Source organism: Artemia sp. Qi Xiang Cuo, chromosome 5 (assembly GCF_049724085.1).
Source record: "Artemia sp. Qi Xiang Cuo chromosome 5, ASM4972408v1, whole genome shotgun sequence".
Classification (NCBI taxonomy): domain Eukaryota; kingdom Metazoa; phylum Arthropoda; class Branchiopoda; order Anostraca; family Artemiidae; genus Artemia; species Artemia sp. Qi Xiang Cuo.
The window spans coordinates 75,736,334-75,759,290 of NC_142798.1; the positions used below are offsets into that span (position 1 = coordinate 75,736,334).

Genomic DNA, 22,957 nt, shown 5'->3' on the forward strand with positions numbered 1-22,957 from the left:
GTATGCTGATGCTCGGATAACATTACTGGCACCACTTCAAAAGATCCAAAATAGGGCTAATAGGGCAGGTTTAGACGTTCCTCACGACTCTCTCCAGTCTGTTAGTGAGAGGTTTGGTGTAGCGTTGATGGCTGTTTCCTACAAGTACTTGAATTTACCTCTTTCTTCAGAGCTTTCTCGTATTGCGCCTCCAGTTATCCAACCAACAAGACAGACGCGAAGGCACACAGCTGAGTCCAATTATCTTGAAGCTGGTAAGCCAAAAACAGAGTACTTGAAGAACAAGTTCATTCAACGTTGCACTACGATTTGGAATGATCTTCATGAGAAAGTATCCAGAAAGTTTCTCTGGTGCCTCTTTCAAAAGAAGATTCAATAGTTATCTAAAAACCTGGATAAAAGACTAGCGGCAAATCAGATATCTAATTGTAACTGATGCCGCGACCCTAGGAATAAAAAGAAATTATTGTAAAGCAATTATATTTTTGTCACTGTTCACTAGTCTATCTTAGACTCCGAAAGAGTAAACAGAATGAGACCTTTGAAAATTGGCATCCTTTTTTTCCTTTTCTTCTCTTTTACGCTCATACGTATTAGCAATTTTGTACAACACTTCCAACATTACTGTATACTTCAAAATTTAGAGCACTGTTATACATGCACAAAGAATGCACAAAGCCCCCTCCCATTAAGGAAGATGAGGGAAATGTTCATCTTACAACATAGTTGGAGATTTGACGCAATGTTCAAACACGTGATAATAATAATAATAATTTATTTATGACCCACATATGAACATTATAAATGACACTGTGGAGTAATGGAAAATATAAAAGAAAAAATAACAACATCATTACGAAATCAAACAACGACAAAAACATACAAATTAACCGATATCACGATGGAAAAAACAAACTAAGGGGTCAGTGACAGAAACAACATTACTAGTATTCATAATAATATTAGAAGACACACTGGCCTGTCGCGCGCAAGCATCAATGACACAATACCGGGATACAATTTTTCTATTTTAAAAACGGCCGGGTAAATACATCAGATATCTACAATATCTAAAGTAACCACTTCTAACTCTCCGTAAATCTTTTTTCCTCAGTAAGTGGTGGAATCCAGATAGAAAATTTACTCCTGGAGAGCAAAAACTATTATAAAGCCGGGCTAGGCCCTTACGATTATAACGCCCTCTGTTTGGAGATATCTTACCATATGACACACGAATATTTTTTAATGCATTAGTAACCAACTCGGAGCAAGTTTCGTAAATGGACGGGCAAAACGATATACCAAGCCACTTGATTTTATCCAAACAAGGTAATGAAATCGAACCAAGGTTTAATGGAGATACAGAAATGCTACTATTAAAGCACATAAACTCACACTTTCCCATATTAAAAGATAGGCCAATATCACTAAGTAGAGAAGACAGTTTACGGAAATTCTGAGCCAGCCCTCGACGAGAAAAACTAACTAAAAGGACATCGTTGGCGTATGCGATATAACTTACACCAATATCACAAAAAAACACAGTAGGAGATAGATGTTTTAAACAAGTAGCGAGGACACATTTAAATATATAAGGAGATAAAACTCCTCCCTGTCTTACGCCTTTCCCAACAGCTACCGAATCAGAAGTATTTCACAGCCACTTAATACGCACATAAGAATTATCATACCAATATCGCAATGTAGAAATAACTGAATAATTGACTCCAGAACAAGCAAGGGAATGCAAGGCCTGGGCGTGAACAACATTATCAAAAGCCCCGGAAATGTCTACTGTGCAGTAATACAATGAACGCTTCTGGGCAAAAGCTTCCTTTAACAACCGGCTGAGCACATGATGCGCCTGGGGGCAACCAACTCCTCTTCTAAATCCTAGTTGAAAAGACGAAAAATTGCACTTAGAAGTTATTTCAGGCAAAAGGACGTACTCAAAAATCTTACCCATAAAGCAAGATGCAGTAATCGGTCTATAATTCGAGCATGAATCTGGATCTTTACCGCGTTTAAGTATAGGCGTCACACTACCAGAAAGAAAACTGTCAGGAACCAGAGATTGAGCTATACAAATCTGGAATAATAACTGCAGGTGGTTCAACAATAATGGGCAATCATAAGCAAAATTTCTAAAGCATAGACCATCACAATCAGGAGAATCTGATCTTTTTACTTTCTTCAGTGCCCAATGTAAATCAATCATACTTATCGCAAGGACTCTATATTGACAAACAGACACTGGCAGGACCGAACTAAGTAGAATAGAAAAATGATTTTGAACATACTGAATAAATACGGAAAATATGTCAAAATAATGGCGCACAAAATTCATAAGGTTTAATTCCGACTGAGGTGGGGGAGAACACTTACTGCTATTGATAACTCTATTCCAAGTCATTTTACTATTTGGAGCGTCCCACGCGTTGAGCCTTGCATTACGTAAACAAGATTTGTATTCTTTCTTCGTTTTTGCTTGACTGTAAACACAGCACCAGAGGAGGGTCGATCGCAAGCGTTCTACAATCGCAACCAAAACTTTGCGCGGTTCTTTACTTTTTTCACTTCCGGATATATATTGCACAGGGGCTGGCAAGACCCAGAACGCACGTGCTCAATCGGAACTGCAACTTTTGTGGCCGACTTTAGACATGCCACTATCTGGTAATAATGCGAATTTAGGTCTTCCTTAGAATCAAGGCACTTTATCGAAGTCTGGAGCAAGTGAAACGGGACTTTAATAGTTGACAATAGAGTGCATAAAATAGTAATATACATCTCAACGTTTATCCAATTCAAATTGGACTTTTGATACCATTTCGACTTGAAACCCTTAAAGTAGACTTGAACAACAGGAGGGTCAATTAGGCACGAAAAAGGGAGATGGTCATCACTGATTTTATCTTCATCAACAGATGCCTCGGATTTAATTAGACCGAACTTAGACACAATAATATGGTCGAGGTTAGATTTAACGGAGCCTCTATTATGAATGTAAGTATAAGCCATGTTCTTAGCGGCGACATGATAGACACTTGGCAGAGAATCTAGCAGGAGTTCAGATCGATCAGATGAGGTCAATATGTCAGTATTCATATCCCAGGCTAAGATCCAATCAACATTTTTATCTGCAAATTTTATGAAAAAAGATTTCAGTTTATGGCAAGCTTTAGCAAAAGCAGCAAATTACTGAGTATTTCGATAATTGCATGGGAGATACATATTTACAAAGGCCAGGTTATTACACTGGATTCCTTGAATTTTAGCATCAGAATAAATTTGCATAGGCTGATATCCCAACCAAATGAAGATAGCGGTGCTGCCGGAAGGGCGACCGCGGGTCTTTTTTGCTTCTCAAGTAAATATATCTTGTGTAACAGACCGCCTTAAACTGTTTGTATTAACTTTGGAAAGTAGATGCTCCTGTAGGAATACAACATCAAAATTTAGCAGCTCGTCGATTTGCAGATCCTTATCTTTAGTACCATTAATGTTCAGAGAAACAAAACTTAAGGCTGTAGGAGAAGTCATCATGTTGTCTTGGCAAGCGCATTTCTCAATACCGATCATTTTAAACTATAAGAAACATGATTTCCTCCGTAATTGGCGCACTTAGGAGCAACTGAGCAAGGGTTGTCCGTGGTGTTTTCGTGAGCCCCAGCACAGCGGGAACATTTTCGTAAATGAGGAGAACGTGGGTATCTAGCAATAGTGTGATCTACCCCTTGGCACCGGAAACAACGACGCGGTAATTCTTGATAGATTTCAACACGAAAAAACTCATATCCATGCCGGAGACCATGATTAATTGCATTTTTCGGTGCTAGCTTATCCGGAAATTCCAAACGAAAACATTTTGAATGTCCTATTTTTATAGCACGTGCTAATTCCGGTATGCTTTCCTTTACAGATGATTCTGATACATTTTCAGGGATACCCCGAACAATACCAAGTGCTTTTTTTTTTACCAAGGACCTTAGTTTGAACATTAGGTAGGCTCTTAGAGGCTGAGGCGGCAAGGGATACGGCTGACTGCCTATCTCGAGTAACTACGATCCACTTTTTATTCTGATTATCAGGTTTTAGGCTTAAAATCCCTTCAGGACCTTCAAGGATATTCAATTTATCGTTTCGCAAACCAGGATCACTTAAATTGGTAGGAACATTTTTCACAATTACTGCATATGTAGATTTATCTTCAACTAAAGGGGGAGCGGCGAGGGGGGGGGGGGGAGGCGGCTGGGTTTGAAGCTTTTCTGACAAAGTGCGTAATTCATTAAAACAGGCGTTTACCTTACTAGTAAGCATGGAATATGCCGATGCGGGAATTGTCGGGATGTTACTTGCGTTCCTCATTACGAATTCCGGCACATATATATCTTTTGAATCGCATCTTTCAAACGTTGCAATAATATCGGCAATACTATTTTGTTGGGCGTTGTTACCAACTCGCCTGGGTGGAACCTCCCTCGGAAAAGCTTTCTGGCATCTAACACATCAACAGCCGAAAAAAAAAATCCAAAGCATGATCTTTAATCGAATCGTGGGAAATCCCTTGTTCGAGATTTTTCTGTATGAAATTCAACACTGGATTATAAAAAAGTTTATCTTTCGTCCAAATTCCAGGATCAATCATTTTCACTTACAGTAATGTAGTCCATAAATCGTAATCCCTTATTCCACTTATGAAACCAAATTGCTTCGATTAGTCGTGTCTGTAAATCATAAACCATAGAAACTTATGTAAATGTCCAGAAACTAGGTTAATAGATTAAGCAAAGGTTTTATTATAGGTCAGGAACTATAATCCTTTGACAAATATTGCGAAATCCAACTAGCTTCACTGGGATTATAATTCAATGAAAAAGCTTACTGGTTTGACAATGTTAATAAAATATCCAATTTATGAATATCCAATCCAATCTATATATCCAAATTATGTTCTGGCCTTGGGAAGGCATAGGGGTTTTGAGCCAACTTATGGAAAAAGTTTTTTAATTAATATAAAAAAATGGTGAAGTTTAAAGGTATCCAAACAAAGTTATTGGGACAGGCAAATATATACACTTAAAGAGTCACTATATCGATGGTTGGGTGACAAGCTTACTACTTCTCTGTGTAAAAAAAAAAAAAAGACCGAGCAACTGAATCGTTAATTTGACGCCTTGTGCTACAGCAATGGCTATGGAGGATATTTATCCTTTTTATCCTTTTCTCTAATCTAAAAGCATGTAATCTATCCCAGCCAATTAGGCCTACTACCTTTGGACTATGTATCAAACTACAATAATGGGTAATGTTGGATGGTTTATTCTTAATTTCTAACGTCACTTTATGGACATAACAAGGCTTGATCAGATAATAAATATATCACAGTATAATAATGAAGTTATTTTTAGGTCCTTTGGACGGGTCAGATAGCGAAGAAGAAGACTATATTAAGCCCTTACATCAGCGCTTGGATATGGAGCATTTTCCTAGTCAAACCGGCTCAGCTCGTCGTCGGGGCGTACGTCTTGAAAAAGAACTGAATGATTGTGAAAAACAAGCAATAGGACGACTTGCTGCCCATGACTTAGCATCCAATTTAAATCTGGTAGCTGCTCTGCGGCAAGAACCAGCTGAAACTGTGAAGTTTTTACAGACAAAAAGGAGGGAAAATTCCTACCATACTAACTGGTATGTCTAACTGGTAGCCTCTTGGATATTTGGTATCAACTTAGGTTAAAGGTTTATAAAGAGCCAAAGTACATAGGTAAGATAAAAAGCTTTATTAACCAAAATGGAAAACGCTAGAATAGATACGTCATTTATAAAGTTAAACAGATACTGAGTTAACACTCACAGGCAAATGCGAAGAGTATGAGTAACTTATAAGAGTGGAAACTGGCGCTTGTGTTGGCCAATAAACCATCAACGCCATCCAGTGTTTGGCGACACTTGCCATTGTTTTTAAGCTTCGTAATCGGTCTTCTGTTAGGAACTGAGTTGACACTTATTCCTATACTAACTTTAGCAACTAAACAAGTTAAATTAATTATCCTATTACGCTGGAAAAAAAATGATAAGTATCGCTAAACGCAGGATGGCTTTGGTTTCTTTTTGTCGATACTAGTGCCAGTTCCCACTTTTGTAGGTTACCCATACTTGATGGCCAAATCCATAAAGTAACCTAAATCAGCCATCAAACACTTCCTAAAACCTCATCACTAAAATTTCTAGTAAAACAAGAGGAAAATGATTTAAGATTTGTTGGTACTAGAAGCTAGGTAAATCATTACCTGTGGACAATTCTTTTGGATTTTCGGAATCTAATGTTTGGTCATTCAATAGAGGAGGGGTCAAAGTTGGGTAATAAACCACTATGGGTTGGAGAGATGAAACTTTTTAGTCCAAATCTATGTGTCAACTCATGTCTATGACTCAAGTCTGTCTGATTCTTCCTTTGCCTTCCTTTGATCTTTCTATTAACGTTTCTTATTTGTCATATTATTTTTTCTTTCATGTTTCTGACTTTCGAGTTTTCCTTTGTTTATATCCGCAGTTGATTAAATCCTTTTTATTTAGATTGGTTTTAATTTCTATATCTGCTTTCTTCCTTTTAACAGTTTTTTTCTTTTCATTGCTTTATGGCTCATGCACTCACAATGAATGCAACTTATTACAGGTCTTTTCCTAAATATCTGAGGTAGCCTTCTTTTTCCGCATTAAAAAAAAAAAAAAAAAAAAAAAAAAAAAAAAAAAAAAAAAAAAACACGCTGGAGTCTCTTCATTTCTTTTGTTTTAATTTTTTGTTGATGCCAGGCTGGACATGCGTATTCAAGAAATAATTGCCCTTTAAAGCCTCGGTTGGTATTAAAAAGGCTGGAAAAAGAATGCAAAATTGAGTAGCCTACATATTTAGTTATAGAGTCAACGTGCGAGTTTCATCAACACTTTGTCCAAAACTATTCCAAGTATTTTAACTGTTTTCTTCGGTGGTAGTAAGAGATTATAAATATTGAAATCTGCCACAGTAATCAAAAAGGGGTTATGTGAAATATTTTCTTCGATATTTTGGTGTTAATATAGGTTAAACGTTTACCGAAACACAAAAGTATTTTTGTTCAGTCAGAATAATTGAAAAAGTGTTTTTTTTTTCGTTTTTTTTTACAACTTGAAGAGTTGTATCGATTGCTTTAATTTCGTTCCCTATAATCTTTTGGTGTAAGCGGAATATTAAAGGTTTTTTCTTTATAAAAACAAATACATCCAAAAATTCAGATAAGCTCAAAAACACATAAGTACGCGGATTACGATTTTCAAAAAAAATCCATTTCCCTGTATTATTTAAAGTGTGTAATTAACGCCTATGGATTTACTGCAGCCGAAATGACCAAAGAAAACTAAATCAAAATGTATAGCATATGTGTTTTTAGTCAGATTAAAAAAAAAGTTGAAATGGGGAAAAAAAATCTCAGCGTTTCTAAATATCGTACTGTATAATTTTGACACCTCACTTCTTTTCAAGAACCCCTTCTCTCATTGAACAAGTTATATCGATTGATTCAGTCAATTTCTCACGATCTTATTTAGTTCTTAAGATATTTAAGAGTTGCTTTAATTTTGACTTTTCAATTTACTCTTTCTTTTTGAAGTATTGAAAGGAATCTTTCTGTTATCTATGTTGCGGCACACTCTCATCTAATTACATCGTTTCAGGTTCTTCCCCCAGAAATTCAAATATTATGTATATATAAAAAACAGGGCTTTTGTAAAAAAAAAAAAAAAAAAAAAAAAAAAAAAAAAAAACTGCCCTGCCGTTGGTACATTCTACGAGGTATCTACAAAAACATAACTTCTTTTGAGCTACTGCTGGCGTGTACACATACAACCCTTGGAGGCGGGGGGGGGTGGATGGGCGTTTGAAATTGTTAAAAATGCTTTTCCAAGCGTAGGTATTTTTTGGGTGTCTTATGACATTCTCCTTACTTTTCCCATTCACGTTTTATCTGGGTCATTCTTATTCAAAATGAGATGAGGCTAAATGTCCCTTAAACAGAGGGGGCTAAAAAGTGTCTAAATCCCATCTCTAAGACTAGTGCCTCTTCTAGGGACAGGTATATTCTCATTCCCTTCCTATAATTAAATAAAAAAAACAAGTTTTTTAAACTAAAAGTATGGAGCGACATTAGAACTTAAAACGAACAGAAAGTATTCCGTATATGAAAGGGATTATCTCCTCCTCAATACTTTTTTCTTGCTACTATAGTTTTTTATTGTTTTAAGAACTGATGTTGAGATAAAGAGTCAAAATTAATTGCAAAGATTGAAGCATTGTAGCGATGTATACCCAAGTCACATACGGACTCAGATATGTTCGGTATATGTTGTGTCGTCGTTGTTTACTTTCAGTTAAAAAAACTTGTTTTTTTTTAATTTAATTTCTGATCGTTTTTTATTTAATTCATCTTTTATTTTGGTTAACCGTCATTGAATAATTAAACAAAATTTGCATTAAAATTTTACTTTTATTTTGCTAAATGGATGTCTTTACAAATTAACTTACGTAACTAACTTCTATATTCGTATATTTTTCTTCTGGCAAAAAATACAAAGTTGCAGATTTTTGCAGATATGAGCTTGAAACCTATGTAAAAGGGTTTCCTGATACGCTGAATGTGACGGTGTGATTTTCGTTAAAATTCTTTCACTTGTAGGGGATGTTTCCCCCCTCTTTAAAAAAGCGGGTAAATTTTCTCAGGATCTTAGCCTTTGATGAGTAATACTAAACTTAATAAAAATTATATATTTAGAATCAGCTTTATAAACACATTCTTTTGATACATTTATTGACATCAAAATTCCGTTTTTAAAAGTTTCGATTACTATTGAGCCGTATCGCTTGTTTTTTCAATTGTTTTTTTTTTTATTACGTATATGAGGGGGTTCTCCCCTTAGTCAATACCACGCTCTTTACGTTAAAGTTAAAAAAAATTTTATTCACAAACCCCAGAATCACAAAGGCCGTTTAATTAGAATAGATAGCTCTTTTGAAAGCACTAAAGAAAACTGTAGCGTAAAGAGCGAGGTACTGACTTGGGGGAGAACCCCCTCACATACGTTATAATTTCTGTTCGTTTTAAGTTCTAATGTTACTTCTTACTTTCAGTTGAAAAAACTTGTTTTTTTTATTTTATTTCTGATCGTTTTTTAAATAATGCTTGGAAATCCGGCGCCCCCTTCATAGAAATGTCCTTTCCCCCAAAGAAACATCCTCCACGGAAAGATTCTCCAGAGTAACCCCCTCCTCTAGCCCCCCCTCCAGAAAAAAATTCTTCCTGAAAATGTCTGTATACTTCCCAATAACCAAAAAATAATGCTGGCAAGTCCGGCGCCCCCTTCATGGCAATTTCCCTTCCCCCATGAAAACTTCCTTCATGAACAGATCCTCCAACATAACCCCCGATCCACCCTTCCTTCCCACTACCAGAAAAAAAAAACCCTCCTGAAAACTTCTGTATACTTCCCAATCACCATTGCTCTATCTTAACATTGTGAAAAGTTCAAAAATCTTAGACCTCTTCCTGGGGACCTCGGGGGATTAAGTCATTATAAAAGACACAGTTATTATATTTTCAATCATGCTGAATAAAACAGCCCTCTTAAAATTTTGAACGAGGGATTTTGGGAAACAAATAAGCGCGGGAGGGGGCCTAGTTGCCCTCCATTTTTTTGGTCTCTTAAAAAGGACACTAGAACTTTTAATTTCTGTTCCAGCGAGCTCTCCCGCGATCTTCTAGGACCACTGGGTCGATACAATCGCCCCTGGGAAAAAAAACAAACAAAAACAAATAAACACGCATCCGTGATCTTTTTTCGGACAAAAAATACAAAATCCCACATTATTGCAGAAAGATATTTCGTCCCCGTGTAGTGGAGGTCTTGATTGCGTTGAATCAGTTAGGTCGATTGACTGTAAGGCTCTATAGTATCTAGAGGGTGTTTTCTCTTATTTTTGAAAATCTGCCAAATATCCTTAGTCATATGACTTTTGATAGGTTGCTCTAAAAATGATAAAAGCTATATATTTGAAATCAATATTGAAATCTAATTATTTTGATGTATCTATTGGTATCAAAAACCCGTTTTCTAGAGTTTCGGTTACCATTGAGCCGGATCGCTCCTTACTTACAGTTCGTTACCACGAACTGTTTGATTTAATGTTCGCATATAGTAGAAATGCCTCGTATGAGTAATGGTATTCAAATATATTTGCTTAGTTCTACCCTTTCTTCGTTTGTGTGTCTTGAGACAAAAGGGGGGTATCCTGTAGCTTAAAAAGTTGTCATGATAAAGATAAACTGAACGTATTTTTCATCCAGACATCCAAAAGTTGGTCAAAACAAGTCACAGATCTAAGCCAACAAAATAGATGTTCTTCAGTATTGTCAGCTTTCATATGGGATTCCCAGAATTCGAAAGTTGTGTAAATGGCAGAATTTCTTCTTTTCATTTGTAAGCTTGACATTAAGTTGTGTAGGTGTTCGGACTTTATAAGTTGGTTTATTTTATCTAGACATTACCCATAAGAATGAATGCCACTGTGTTACTAGGGTCGTTAGACCTTTTCAGCCCTGTTATAGCATTAGTTCACCCTTCGGTGCTTTTCTTTAGGACGGGTGGGGGACCAAAACATGGAAAAAATTTCTCGGTAGGTAAAAATCTTTGAACCAGCTTTATAAGTTTGTGTCCCTTTTTTCTCATCTATATTGCTTCTATAAAACTTTGAGAAATAGATACTATTTTTTAAGGGTCAAATTCTGACTATATGGTCGAAAGAAAGAGCGATGTGTCAAAACGCCGAAAAAAAAATTCATTGTTAGGTAAGAACTTTTGTAGGGAAAAAAGATCCCTTGGACTAATCCTTCTTCCCTTTATTCCGCCTCTGCACATTTGTATTGACTAGAGCCATCTTAACCAACAAAACTGATGGCTGCCCATTTTTACCCATATGTGCTGCTTCTATAAATCAGTTACTGCTTTTTAAGGGCAATTAGTTATTGCTATAAGATCGAAAGAAAGGGCGGTGGGTCAAAACATGTAAATAATTCCATTGTTAGATAACAACTTTTGAGAGAAGAAAGATCCCTTGGACTAATCCCCCCTATTCCCCCTATAAATTAGTTACTTCTATAAATTAGTTACTGCTTTTTAAGGGCAAAGTGCTGGTTATAAGGTTGAAAGAAAGGGGGTGTGTCAAAATGTGGAAACCATTCCATTGTAACAACTTTTGAGGGAAGAAAGATTCTTTGGACTCCAATATCTTTGTGATTTGTGGAGTCTCCCTTATTCCCCTTCTGCACATTTGTATGGGCTAGAGCCATGTTAACTAAAAAAAGTGTTGGGTCCCTTTTTTGCACACCTGTGTTGCTTCTATAAATTATTTACTGTTTTTTAAGGGCTAAGTTCCGGCTGTATGGTCGAAAGAAATGTCAGTTCCTGTCAGAGGAAGATACACCAGCTTGTGATGCTGTTGCTCTACCCTGTTCGAATCTCTGTTCCAATCACATTTTACAAAGTGACACTCAGGTGTTGTTTGAGCCGTGTGTTGGCGTTGATGGTATTGCTTGCGGAGTGCCGTCTGTACCTGGGCTGTGTGAAGTGCCGCTTTGTTCAGACCATTTTAGCTGTGTGGTAACTATCCTTTATTTCGTGTTGGATATTTCACGCCCATCTTATTTGGCATCAATAAACTTGGGGTTCTTGACAGGGGGAGGATTTGGGTTTGGATAGGCCCTATTGATGCTAAAATGTCACTCTTAACTCAACTCCCTGGAAAATATCACTACATGTGTATTTTACTTTTCAAAAGCCTCCTAGCCTCCTCTTGTGATTTATTACTGGTTTTAGTAATTTTTTCCTCTCAGGCGCTTTTTTTTTTTGCTGTCTGGTGATACTTTTGCAGGAAGTTTTAGTTTATATACCTTTTCTTTTTGAGATAACAAGTATGACGTAGATAATACTGTTTTTTAAGGGCTAAGTCACAGTTTTACTACTGATGACGGTCACTGTATATGTGACCGAAATATCTGGTATTTTTGTGAATTTCTATCACTGTTATCATTATCATTGTCCATTAAAAGGATTTTATCCCTATTTGAAGTTTTATTTATAACAAGTATATTTTGAAATTATTTTCGCGTCTATGGAAAAAGTAGATGATAATGGCGAAAACGGCAAGCATAGACACAATTTCAATATTTTTCTCCTCAGTGCTACTTTTTCTCTATTCTTATGATCTTTTTTCATGTTTTATTAAAGAATAATAAAGAGCGATTCCTTCCATGTTCAATCAACTCAGGCATTGATAAGGACTTGCTACAGTAGCAAGTCCTCACCATTGCGTCGCTTGATTGGACAGGAATGAATCATTCCTTAATAACCTGACAAGAAAAGTTTGTAAACGTGAAATGTAGAAGTTGTTATTCTATACCTTTGCTTATTATTATTCTATATTTTCCCGTCTTTTTTGTTTTCAAAGTATTTTTAAGTCTGTAGAGTAAGCAGATGGTTATCCCGAAAATATTAAAGACACAACTTCAATGGATTTCCGTTCGTTGCTACTTTTTCTCTACCTTTGCGATTTTTTTTTTCTTTTTTTTTTAAGAAATGATTAGAATTAGCTACAGTAGTAAGCTCTATACATTCCTTAACTTGCATGCACAGGGAAGGAATCATACCTCATTAAAAAAAATAGTTTGCCTGCTCCTCCATAGTTAATTAAAACTTAAATTGTTCCTTAATCAAGCGCAGAAAGTGTGGAATGAAGTGGAATGACACTTTCCAATAAAACCAGCCTCAAGAATGAGGGCAATCTTTCCAGTGGAGTATAAAAGCGCTAAGACGTTGTCAGATAACAGAAAAAAAGAGATAAGACGGAAAGATTCGAAAAATTCATCAACGAAAAACAATGACAGATTTTTATTTATGGGAAACTTTCAGGGCAACTAAATTTAAGCTAATGTAAAATAAAAAAAGGGCAACTAAATTTAAGCTAATGTAAAAAACAAGGCAACTAAATTTAAGCTAATGTAAAATAAAAAAAAGGGCAATTAAATTTAAGCTAATGTAAAAAAAGGGCAACTAAATTTAAGCTAATGTAAAATAAAAAAAGGGCAACTAAATTTAAGCTAATTTAAAATAAAAAAGGGCAACTAAATTTAAGCTAATGTAAAATAAATAAAAAGGGCAACTAAATTGACTAATACAGGTCAACTAAATTAACGCTAATGTAAAATGAAAACAAAAAGATGATGAAAAATATCTCCCAGAGCCAATGCTGGCGCATAGGGGGCGTAGAATCAATATTTCAGTTGCTGGGTCTTTTTTTTTACAGGGACAAGTAGCAAACTTTTCGCTCAACCTTGCTGCAGTGGGGACAATGTAAAATATACAGTTTAATGCTTTACATAATTTTCCAAATAAGGGCGAGAAACCCTTTACTAATCTATGATATTTACAGGATACATTTTCCACGGAGTTGGGGAATTTCCGCCGTGATTTGAAAAATGCTCAGAAATTAGAGTCTTTAACAAATGACAGTATGCTAAGGATAATTTTTCAGGCTGAAATAACCCTATCTCTTGGTTTTGATGTAAATTTAGTAAATTCATTTTACCATTGAAAATTCGGAACTATTCAAAATTGTTCTGAATGTTTTTTTAGGGAGTGGGGAGTCCCTAAAGATGTCAAGATCCACTTTGTGTCTTTTAAAAATTGTAATTTGCTCTTTCCTTTTTTCTCTTGTTTTATTCTCTAATTTTGAAGAATATAATTATCAAACACATTTATGAAGGTCAATATAGTTACGTTAATTGAATATTAATAGAATTAAATTAAAAAATATATTGTGCATTAAATACACTCAATTTTATGAATATATATTAATATTTAAATATGTCCTGTCAGTGTAAGCTATGCTGTATAAAATCAAGTGTATGTTAATCTGTCTACCTATCCTTCCAGCGACTTTGCAGCTAAACTATTGAAGCTAGGAACGTGAGATTTATAATCTGATACTTAAAGAAGCACTAAATATTTTCATTCACATTCAAATGAGCCCTCTTCTGATATTCTACGTCTATCACGGAAAGGATTTACAACTAAAAATAGGTTACATCACTGTCGGAGCCTTTGGAAATCCTTCTTTTTGGATCTCAAAATTTTTCTATTCATTATTGTAACTTAAATGGTTTATTATGTACAAATCAGAGGGGGAAGCAGGTTTTGGACCATACCTCCTCCCCTTCAATATCCAAATTTTTATTAGTTATTCTTCTATTTCACTATTTTTTTAGTATGCATGGTCTTAGAGTTTAGACTAAAGATTAGAAGAAAAAAGACGTCTATAAGAATTCTCTTCAGAACAAGAGGCAGTCATTGTCTAGGAGGAAGAAACGTAAATATTCTTCCCCTCAAATATTACGATTCTCAATATGCGATTCGTATAAATAATATTGTTCATCTACAGATGTGTATTTGTACTTATTTACCTATTAAAGTTTTTTGAAGCTACAATGTTAAAACTAGAAATTTTGTGCAGAGTAATTTTGGAAACCACAAGATTTCTAAAAAAAAACAACTAGAAATGTGACATCACGATAGAAAGCATTATAGGGACAAAGACAGGAGCTGATACCAGAAGCAAGCGGAGGGTGGCGATGTCAAGCTATATTTTAGCCCTTTTTGGTGAGGGCTAAAGACTTGAGTGTGCGGAGGGATGCAACAAAATAACTGCAAGCTAAAAGGATGCAAAATGATGAGTAAACGGGATCGTTGACATTCAAAGGTCTGAGCCTATAGGGGTTGGGAGCAGAAGATATTTTCTTGGTGGAGGTATAGCTTATGCAATTCTGTTCGTAATTTTTCTTTTTGTCTTCAATCAAATTTTCTCATGAGAAAAAAATCATTTTTAGATGGATCCTATGTATTTTTAAAAAGTATAAAATGTTATGTTTCCTGTTTAATAGATTTATTTTTATAAGGAAAAAACTTGAGTATTTAAAAATACAGTACTTCAATTCCAAGTTCTTAATTCACTGATAAACGTTCGTTTATTTTATCAAGGGTAAGTCTTTATCTCGACGTGTACCTCGTCAAAGATGGAAGAAACGTGGACGTTCTACGACTGAATCTACTGTGCACGCGAATCACCGGTTGAAAAAGGTGAAACTGGCCGTTTCTCGTCATAAGCGTCCTACCAATTCTGATAGACCGATCCTAAGAGATACTGGTAAGTCGCATTTGTATCTCTTTCAAGTAAGTTCATTTGGATTTTATACAACGCCATTAATCTACTAAAAAAAGAGGTAATACCGAAAAATAAGAGGAAAAGAAGGAAGAGGGAAAAAAGAGAAAGAAAGAAGAGATGGAGAAAAGGTTCCTTCCTATTCACTTTTATAATTGTTAAATAACTAGAAACAGAACTGGTAATTTCCAGGTAATTCAAAATAGGGTAAACTAATCTCTGAGTGTGACGTTATTTTTGGAAAATAACGTCAAATTATTACGTGAGAACTGGGCTGTTGTGAAAAACGTTGTCTTTTAGGGTGGCTTTCTTCGAACGGCCATATAAACAGAACGTTCAACTAAGTTCTGGGTCTTCGTAAACCTGATGGGAAGATGCTATAATCATAAATTTTGGATAATTTTAGCGTGAGAGCCCTTGTGCAGCATTTCAGAACACTGACTGCCTTTGACTGTCACTACCTTGCTGCTACCGCTAAATAGCCAAGTTTGGAAATCTCTTTATTGCCTCTGTTGGAATTGAAGACGGAGGAAGATTCGTTGGATGTTTTCTAGAGGAATTGTTTACGGATAGTTTTTGGTACCTGTATTACTGAACGTGTGTCAAACAACAAAATGTTCCAAAATATGGTTTTATCCCACTTCTAGGGCTATAAAGAGAGAAAGGTTGAGATGGAACGGCACAAACAAATGCCTAGTATAGAAACCGTTGTCTCTTCCTTATTTCGTAAATAAGGAAGTCTTCCTTTTTTCGTAATTATTCCAACATAGGAATGTTCATATTAACATAGAAAGGTACCATAGAAGGTCTCTGTGTATGACTACTTTATTCTAATGTTCCACTTGAGAGGGTTCTGACGACAAAATAGGGTACACTAAGCTCTGAAATGTTATTTAAAAAAAAAATATTTAATATATACTGTATTTACCTTCAACGCTCTTGATCCCTCAGTTAGTAACGTAAATAGTAGGGATTTTATTTGGTCTTAACATACCAAACTGGGTACATTTTACAAGGTGAGTGGGAGCATCTGTTTGAGGGTAAGCCATCTTGGCTTATGAATTCTAAGATTATATGAATGAAAAAAAGAAGAAAATATTGAAAATTCAGAAAACTGCAAACAATGGATGCAACTGAAACTGAAATTCAGCTAAAACTCTACCAGAGGAGCCAAGCATCTAACTATTTCTTGTCGCGATGTTGCAATAGCAAAGAGTGGCTCCTAGTTTATTACTACTACTAACAACTCATTGCTGTATCGAACCGCCTGAGGTCAACGCAGCTACGCATGCTTCTCCTCCATCCAATTCTATTCAAAGCCTCCCTATTTATATCCTCCCAAGAAGTTCCAATTTCCCTTAAATCCTTCTCCCACCCCATTCCGGAACAACCTGATTTTCATTTGGTGCTTGGTGGTTGGCCAAAGGGACGGCGCTTGGGTGGTGCTTGGGACGATCTTTGGTAATTCTCCATCCGTAAAGCGTGTCCTAGTCATCTCAACCTTTCTCTCATTATAGCCCTAGGAAGCAGGATAGAACCACATTTTTCGTATACCTTACTGTTTGAAATAGGGTCAGTCAGACGGATAACGAAAAGAATCCGTAGACAATTCCTCTGGAAAACATATAACAAATCCTCCTCTGTCTTTCGAAGCGCCCATGTTTCAAAACCTCACTTAACACCACTGTTATCTTTCTAGCTGCAAATATTCAAATCTGGATTCGTAGACTTGCTAATCTTCCTATTTTTCAAACTTTTTTCAACTGTAACAGAACCCTCAATAATGGCTATTCTACTTTTAACGTCTTTGCTGCACTCACCGGCTTTACTAATAACACTACCTAGGTAATTGAAGCTGTCAAATTGATCGATCTTCTCGTCACCCAACATCTCCTTTTCACCATCACTGAGTCCTAGTTTTAGTGACTTTAGTCTTCTTAACATTAATTTTCAAACCTATTCTCGCACCCTGAACTCTCAAGACCTTAAAAAAATCTTTCGTTTTGTTTAAACTTTCATCTAGGACACTTGCATCCTCAGCATTATCTAAATCTAAGGAAATTTTATCTTCCCATTTGATTCCAAGCTCTCCCACACCTTTGCCGTGTTCCTTAGGGCAAAATCCATCAAAATGATCCGTATAAACGGGAATATAGCACAATCTTGCTTAACTCTTGATTCAGTACGGAACCAGTAAATAACCTTTTGTCCACCTTGCCCACACCACATGTAATGTGGGGGGAGGGGTTTAAATGTAATGTTTAGGGATTTAGTCTGTATACCGATCGCGCCCACTGCGCCGTTGAGGTTTAAAGCTGTGAACTTACACCTTATAAGTTATCCGATCGCGCCACTTGTAACGCTAAAGATTGTGCCAATTGTGCCATTGAGGACTGCGCCACAGCAATTGGGAGTAAGTTAAATGAGTGACCACGCCAATCTCAATCTTAGAGAGAAAATAAAATATGTAACTACAAAAATGTAACCTCTTTTCCTTGAATCATCTCCAAATCAGATTCCTTAGGGAGCGCTGCCTATGGAGTACAATTGAACTAGTTATCTACTTGCGATGAGATACGGGCATATAATAAGAACAAACACAAATAGAAAAGTAATGGATTTATTGAACTTACATTTCAGGTGTACAACAATGTATGTATATGTGCAAGGCTTCACTTCGGTAGGAACATAATGTCTGTTATCATAATGCCTGGGTTCTTAATAATAGTAATTGCCTGAATTCTGCATAATAATTGTCCCCCGAAAAACACTTTTCTAACATTATAAAACACTATTCTTGATTCTGCGCGCTAAGAGCTATTTCACGATTGGCACAACTCCTTGGAGGGCCCGCTACCTTGTAATTATGTTTGCAAACTAAATTCATTATGCTAACTGCCAATCCAATAATTTGTTTTCAATATTTTGGAGGATTAAACATTCATACTGCTATGATAACTTAAACTTCCTGTGAACTTTGTATCTAGTGATTTTTTTATTGCCAAGTATCTTCGCGAAATTCAAAACCGTCTCCCGTGATTAGCCCCGATGTTTGGCTGAGACTAAAATGCGGTTTTTCTTTTACTGATTAATAATTTTTCTTTTGGAAACGGGATTTAAGCTTAATTTGGGGAAGTTTAATTTATGTCGGAATTGTCTTTAGAAGGAAAGAATTTTTTTTGTATTTTAAATATATCACATATTACTCACGGTACATATAACCCTTCCCATTATTTAATGACGTCCCGTCATTAGGATTTGCTTGCTCTTGGGTTTTTGAAATATTCGCTATTTATTAACTATTTGTCCTACATAATTTTGATTGAAATTGTGTTATTTTATACTTTTATTTTAGCTTAATCAGGACTGCTTAAAAATTGTCTCTATTACTTTTCTTATTTTATTATATATCCCTTTCTAAAGTTCCTCTACCGGACTAAGATTATCTATGGTTATAGCCTAGCTACTTTTTTTTGGTTTTTCTACATCTAACACTGATGACTTTTACATTTCCAACAAGGTTGAGGCTATTCTACTTTTACTATAAGATATTTTTTTGGACATTCACCTTTTACAAGTTTTTTTGATTTTGTTAACTATGGGATAATTATGCTTCCTATCTACGCTAAATTAAATGAACAGTACGACGATGCCATACATAATTATATCTGAATATCTAGCACTACATATAAGAACGATTTAAAACACACAATATTATGTTTACCATGTTCACTGGTAAACATTAGAACACTTTCACTGGGAATGTTTGCTGTGTAATATTAATGATGGTTATCGAAATTGCTAAGTTATCGAAGTTATTAAAATGTGACATATGCAAATTCACATCTATTTCACCACCTTACGAGTCTCTTAGCGTACACACTCTTTCTGTTGTAAATTATGGTCCTTTACTCTTTTTGTCTTGTGCCAAAAAATATTTAAACATTTACAATATAGTTTCTTCACAGAAAAGTTCGAGCATGGTTATGTTCATCTTGGACGAAACGCTTTCTCTAATTGTCGAACGGGAAATGATACTCCCAGGTATAGGTGTGTAGAATTTTGATATCAGAGTTAAGGGGTTGAACACTGGGACTGCGTTGATAATAGATGGGTTGATTTTCTTCTCGGCATATTGTCCTTGGGATATTTTGAAGTACATAAGAGAATGTAATTCTCGTATAATTAATTGTTCGTTTTTGCACTTAGAGGTTATAGTTCTCTTATAAAATTGTTCGTGCGTGGCTTGCGTATATCAACTTTTGTGGTGATTACTTTGCTAATCAAGGGAGAGTTGGTGTTTGAGTTTAGAATGGATTGACATCACAATACAGTAACTCCTTCAACGTGCCGTATTTAACTTATGGGAGGAGTCTAATATAAGTGCGGGTTTGGTGACTGGGGATAATTTTGGTTTCTGCAATTCAATGGTTGGTTTCCAGGTTCATTTTTCAGAAATTATCTCGTAACATGTACGGGATAACCGATATATGAACTTTTCGCATTTGTTAGAGGTGATAGGATGGATTACCAGAAATGGTCGAAAGGGATTCGACGTGTGAATCTGCGACATAAATAATTTTTGGTTTCATCAAATATCATAACTATACAGTCATATGGTACATGGGTCCATAAGGATTATCAAGGGTGATATTTATGTACTTATATCTTGTACTGGTCGATGGGGTTCTTAGGATTGATGCGTTTATATAGTTCGATAATGCACAGGATAATGAGATTCAAATATAGTGTTACCTGATGCGTAATATGGTTTGTACTCGAGGAAACAACGATCAAAAGATAACTGTAATTTTCGTAAACGAAGCTAGGACGAAAATTGCCTGGAGTCTATGGTGAGTACTCTTCGTTGGTTGAGGTATGATGAAAATAGATGCTACTAGGTTGTATCCGCACTGGACAACGTATTGTAATTAATGATTTCCGATAGGTCATTCCAATTCCTGTAAAAAAATAACGAGGCAGAATCACACGTTCTTTGAAACAAGTCGTCATAATACATAATAAGCAATATAATTGGTTACATTTAATGGTTAACGTTGCGCTACAAGGCAATATTAAGCAAATGCCAATACTAATGCACATGTATTGATTTTAACAAAATGACGTTGCCACTTTAAGTAAGGTCTCTTATTATTCTCCTTAGAATACGCTATTGCAAACACTTTATCTCAATTTCCTTCAACATTTATTTAATTCTACATTATATTGAAAATAACTATTTAAACATAAGTTACACTACATTTTTCAGTTTCAAGTTTCATTCAACAACAAGTTTCATGCCTTCAGTGTTAATACACCTCCGTGCTGTTTAAGAAACGCATGTTGCAGCGTCATAGCCGCACTGTTTTACGTAAACGACACTTACAATGAGGGAACAAGATATAGCAAGGATGAGTGGAGACCTCTATACACAATCGTTTTCTAATGTCTTCCCTTTTTCTTGGCTTAGACGTTCTCATGGGGTTCCGGGTTTAACTTCTGCATTTCAGCCGTTTCCCCGTGTTTTTCATTCGGGTTTTGCCTTCTTAGTCTCAGGATTTTTCCATAATTAAAAGTCAGTAAGGTTCTCATGGTCAGGGAAATCGCGAATACGAAACATACGGTAAGTAGTATGTTCCACCAAAAATTGTTTGAGAATAATCCGTATCTATTATCCACGTACTTTAGTCTCTGGTCTTCATTAGTAAATAGGGGGATCTGGGAATCTAATGCTTCTCTTATTTTTTTAAGCCTTAATGTCCCTTTATTCTTTTCTGTTTTGGACCATATTGAGGTTTTCATTTCCTCACTTTCTGTATTGGGAATAGTGTACGACAGGTTGATTGCCTTAAAATTGATTATTTTAGGACTTATTATATTTGTGCTCGTGGTTCTTAACGGCGTTTGAACTGTTGACTCTAGTTACAAGTCGACATCCTTGTCTTATGGTTATCGTACCCACATCTTGTAATTGTAATTCGGTCCTGTAACTTGGATTTATTCTTTCTGTGTTATTATAACAAGACAAAGTTCCAACAGTTTCTCTTGGAACAGAAAATAACCAAAAATCATTTCTAAGGTGTATGAATATTTGTCGTTTATTACCTTCTATCAAGGCTTCGCACGAATCAGGTATTTCTTCCTGTTGTGTGTCTTTTAAAAATATATCTAACATACAAGATCCAGATTTTACGTTATAAAGGTTTTCAGTTCCAACTGAGGTTTTCAGTTCCTCACTATCAATATTGGGGATAGTTTTTGATAGGTTGGTTGCCTTAAAATTGATTATTTTAAGACTTATTATATTTACGCTTGTAGTTATTAATGGAGTTTGAACTGTCGTTCCCTTAGTTACAAGTCGACATCCCTGTGTTATGGTTATTGTGCCTACATCTTGTAATAGCAGTTCGGTCCTGTTGCTTGGATCGATTCTTTCAGTATTATTATAACAAGACAAAGTTCCAACAGTTCTAACCACAAAATTTCTAAGATGTATGAATATTTCTCATTTAGTACTTCCTATCAAAGCTTCGCAAGAATTAGGGATTTCATCCTGTTGTGTGTCTTTAAAAAAAAATATATCTAACATACAAGATCCAGATTTGACGTTATAAACGTAACGTAAGCTGGCATACTAGGTTTTTGAATGATACGCACTCTTTCAAGTCTTGTAAATTGGCAAGGGCGTATTTTCTTCTACCTTGATCAAAAAATAAATACTCTGCTGCAGGTGTGATAGTCATAAATGAATTTGTCTTTTTTATATTAGCAGGGAAGGTCGAAATTTTTTATAGGTCATAAATGAATTGCTGGTTTATCAAATGAATTGTTACTACTGCGAATAACTGTTCATTTCTTTCCGTGATGTGGACTTTTAATTTGGTATAGTTAAGAAATAATTTTGATACTTCGGGATGTATGTGTAAATATAAAACAAACGTAAGTTGCGTTTTTATTTCGTCTAAAATACTTTTTTGGTTATGAGGATCTACTAGGTCGTATGAAAAAGATCCTCACGAGAGGACAGATAATGTGTACTCAAACTTACTAAAGTATGTTAGTAGATTTAGTAGTGAAATAGTAATTTTATGGAGGTACCAGGGCAAGGCTCGCGTTCGTAACCATGCGATCCACTTCGTTTCTTTTATAATTCATTACGTTTACAGTCTTTGAGATTTTCTTAGATATCATTTCAACCTTATCTCTCTGTTAATTTGCTATACTGGCTTCTATCTTCTGAACATGTAATGTTACGTTCATGGCATTATTCAACTTTTTTATATTTTCCCTCAGGCTGTTTAGGTCTTCCTCCGTTGTCAAGCCAAAAAGGCGGGAGGCGAGTTCTCCGATGATGGGAGTTAGGGCTGTAGACCTACGGTACTTATTTCTTTGAAAGAATACTTCAAAAATCTTCGTGGTACTTTGTTTTAATTTTTGTATTTCAGTATTAAATAGTTGAAATAAGGCTTGTAATCTTTGTCTATATAATATTAAGAAGGCTTGATGAGGTGAGACTTTTTGGTTTTTTTCTCATTTAGATTAGGTAATGGTTCGATACTTTCTTTTGTCGGCTCGTCGGCCATGGCTAGTCTAGCACAAGTACGTTTACCGTCTATTGTCCAACATTTCTTATGTACGTTATTATCTTCTTCCTCT

The 22,957-nt window shown here is 35.6% G+C and overlaps 1 protein-coding gene across 2 annotated transcripts in view; it reads left to right on the plus strand.

Annotated features, from left to right (window-relative positions):
- The window catches only part of LOC148952528 (uncharacterized), a 62,911-nt gene that overhangs the window by 31,922 nt on the left and 8,032 nt on the right, over positions 1–22,957 (plus strand). For both annotated transcript variants that reach the window (XM_089089001.1, XM_089089000.1), the window contains exons 3-5: positions 5,412–5,691; positions 11,454–11,688; positions 15,121–15,286. In XM_089089001.1, coding sequence (XP_088945127.1) covers positions 5,412–5,691; positions 11,454–11,688; positions 15,121–15,286 — 681 coding nt within the window. The remainder of the gene's footprint in view (positions 1–5,411; positions 5,692–11,453; positions 11,689–15,120; positions 15,287–22,957) is intronic.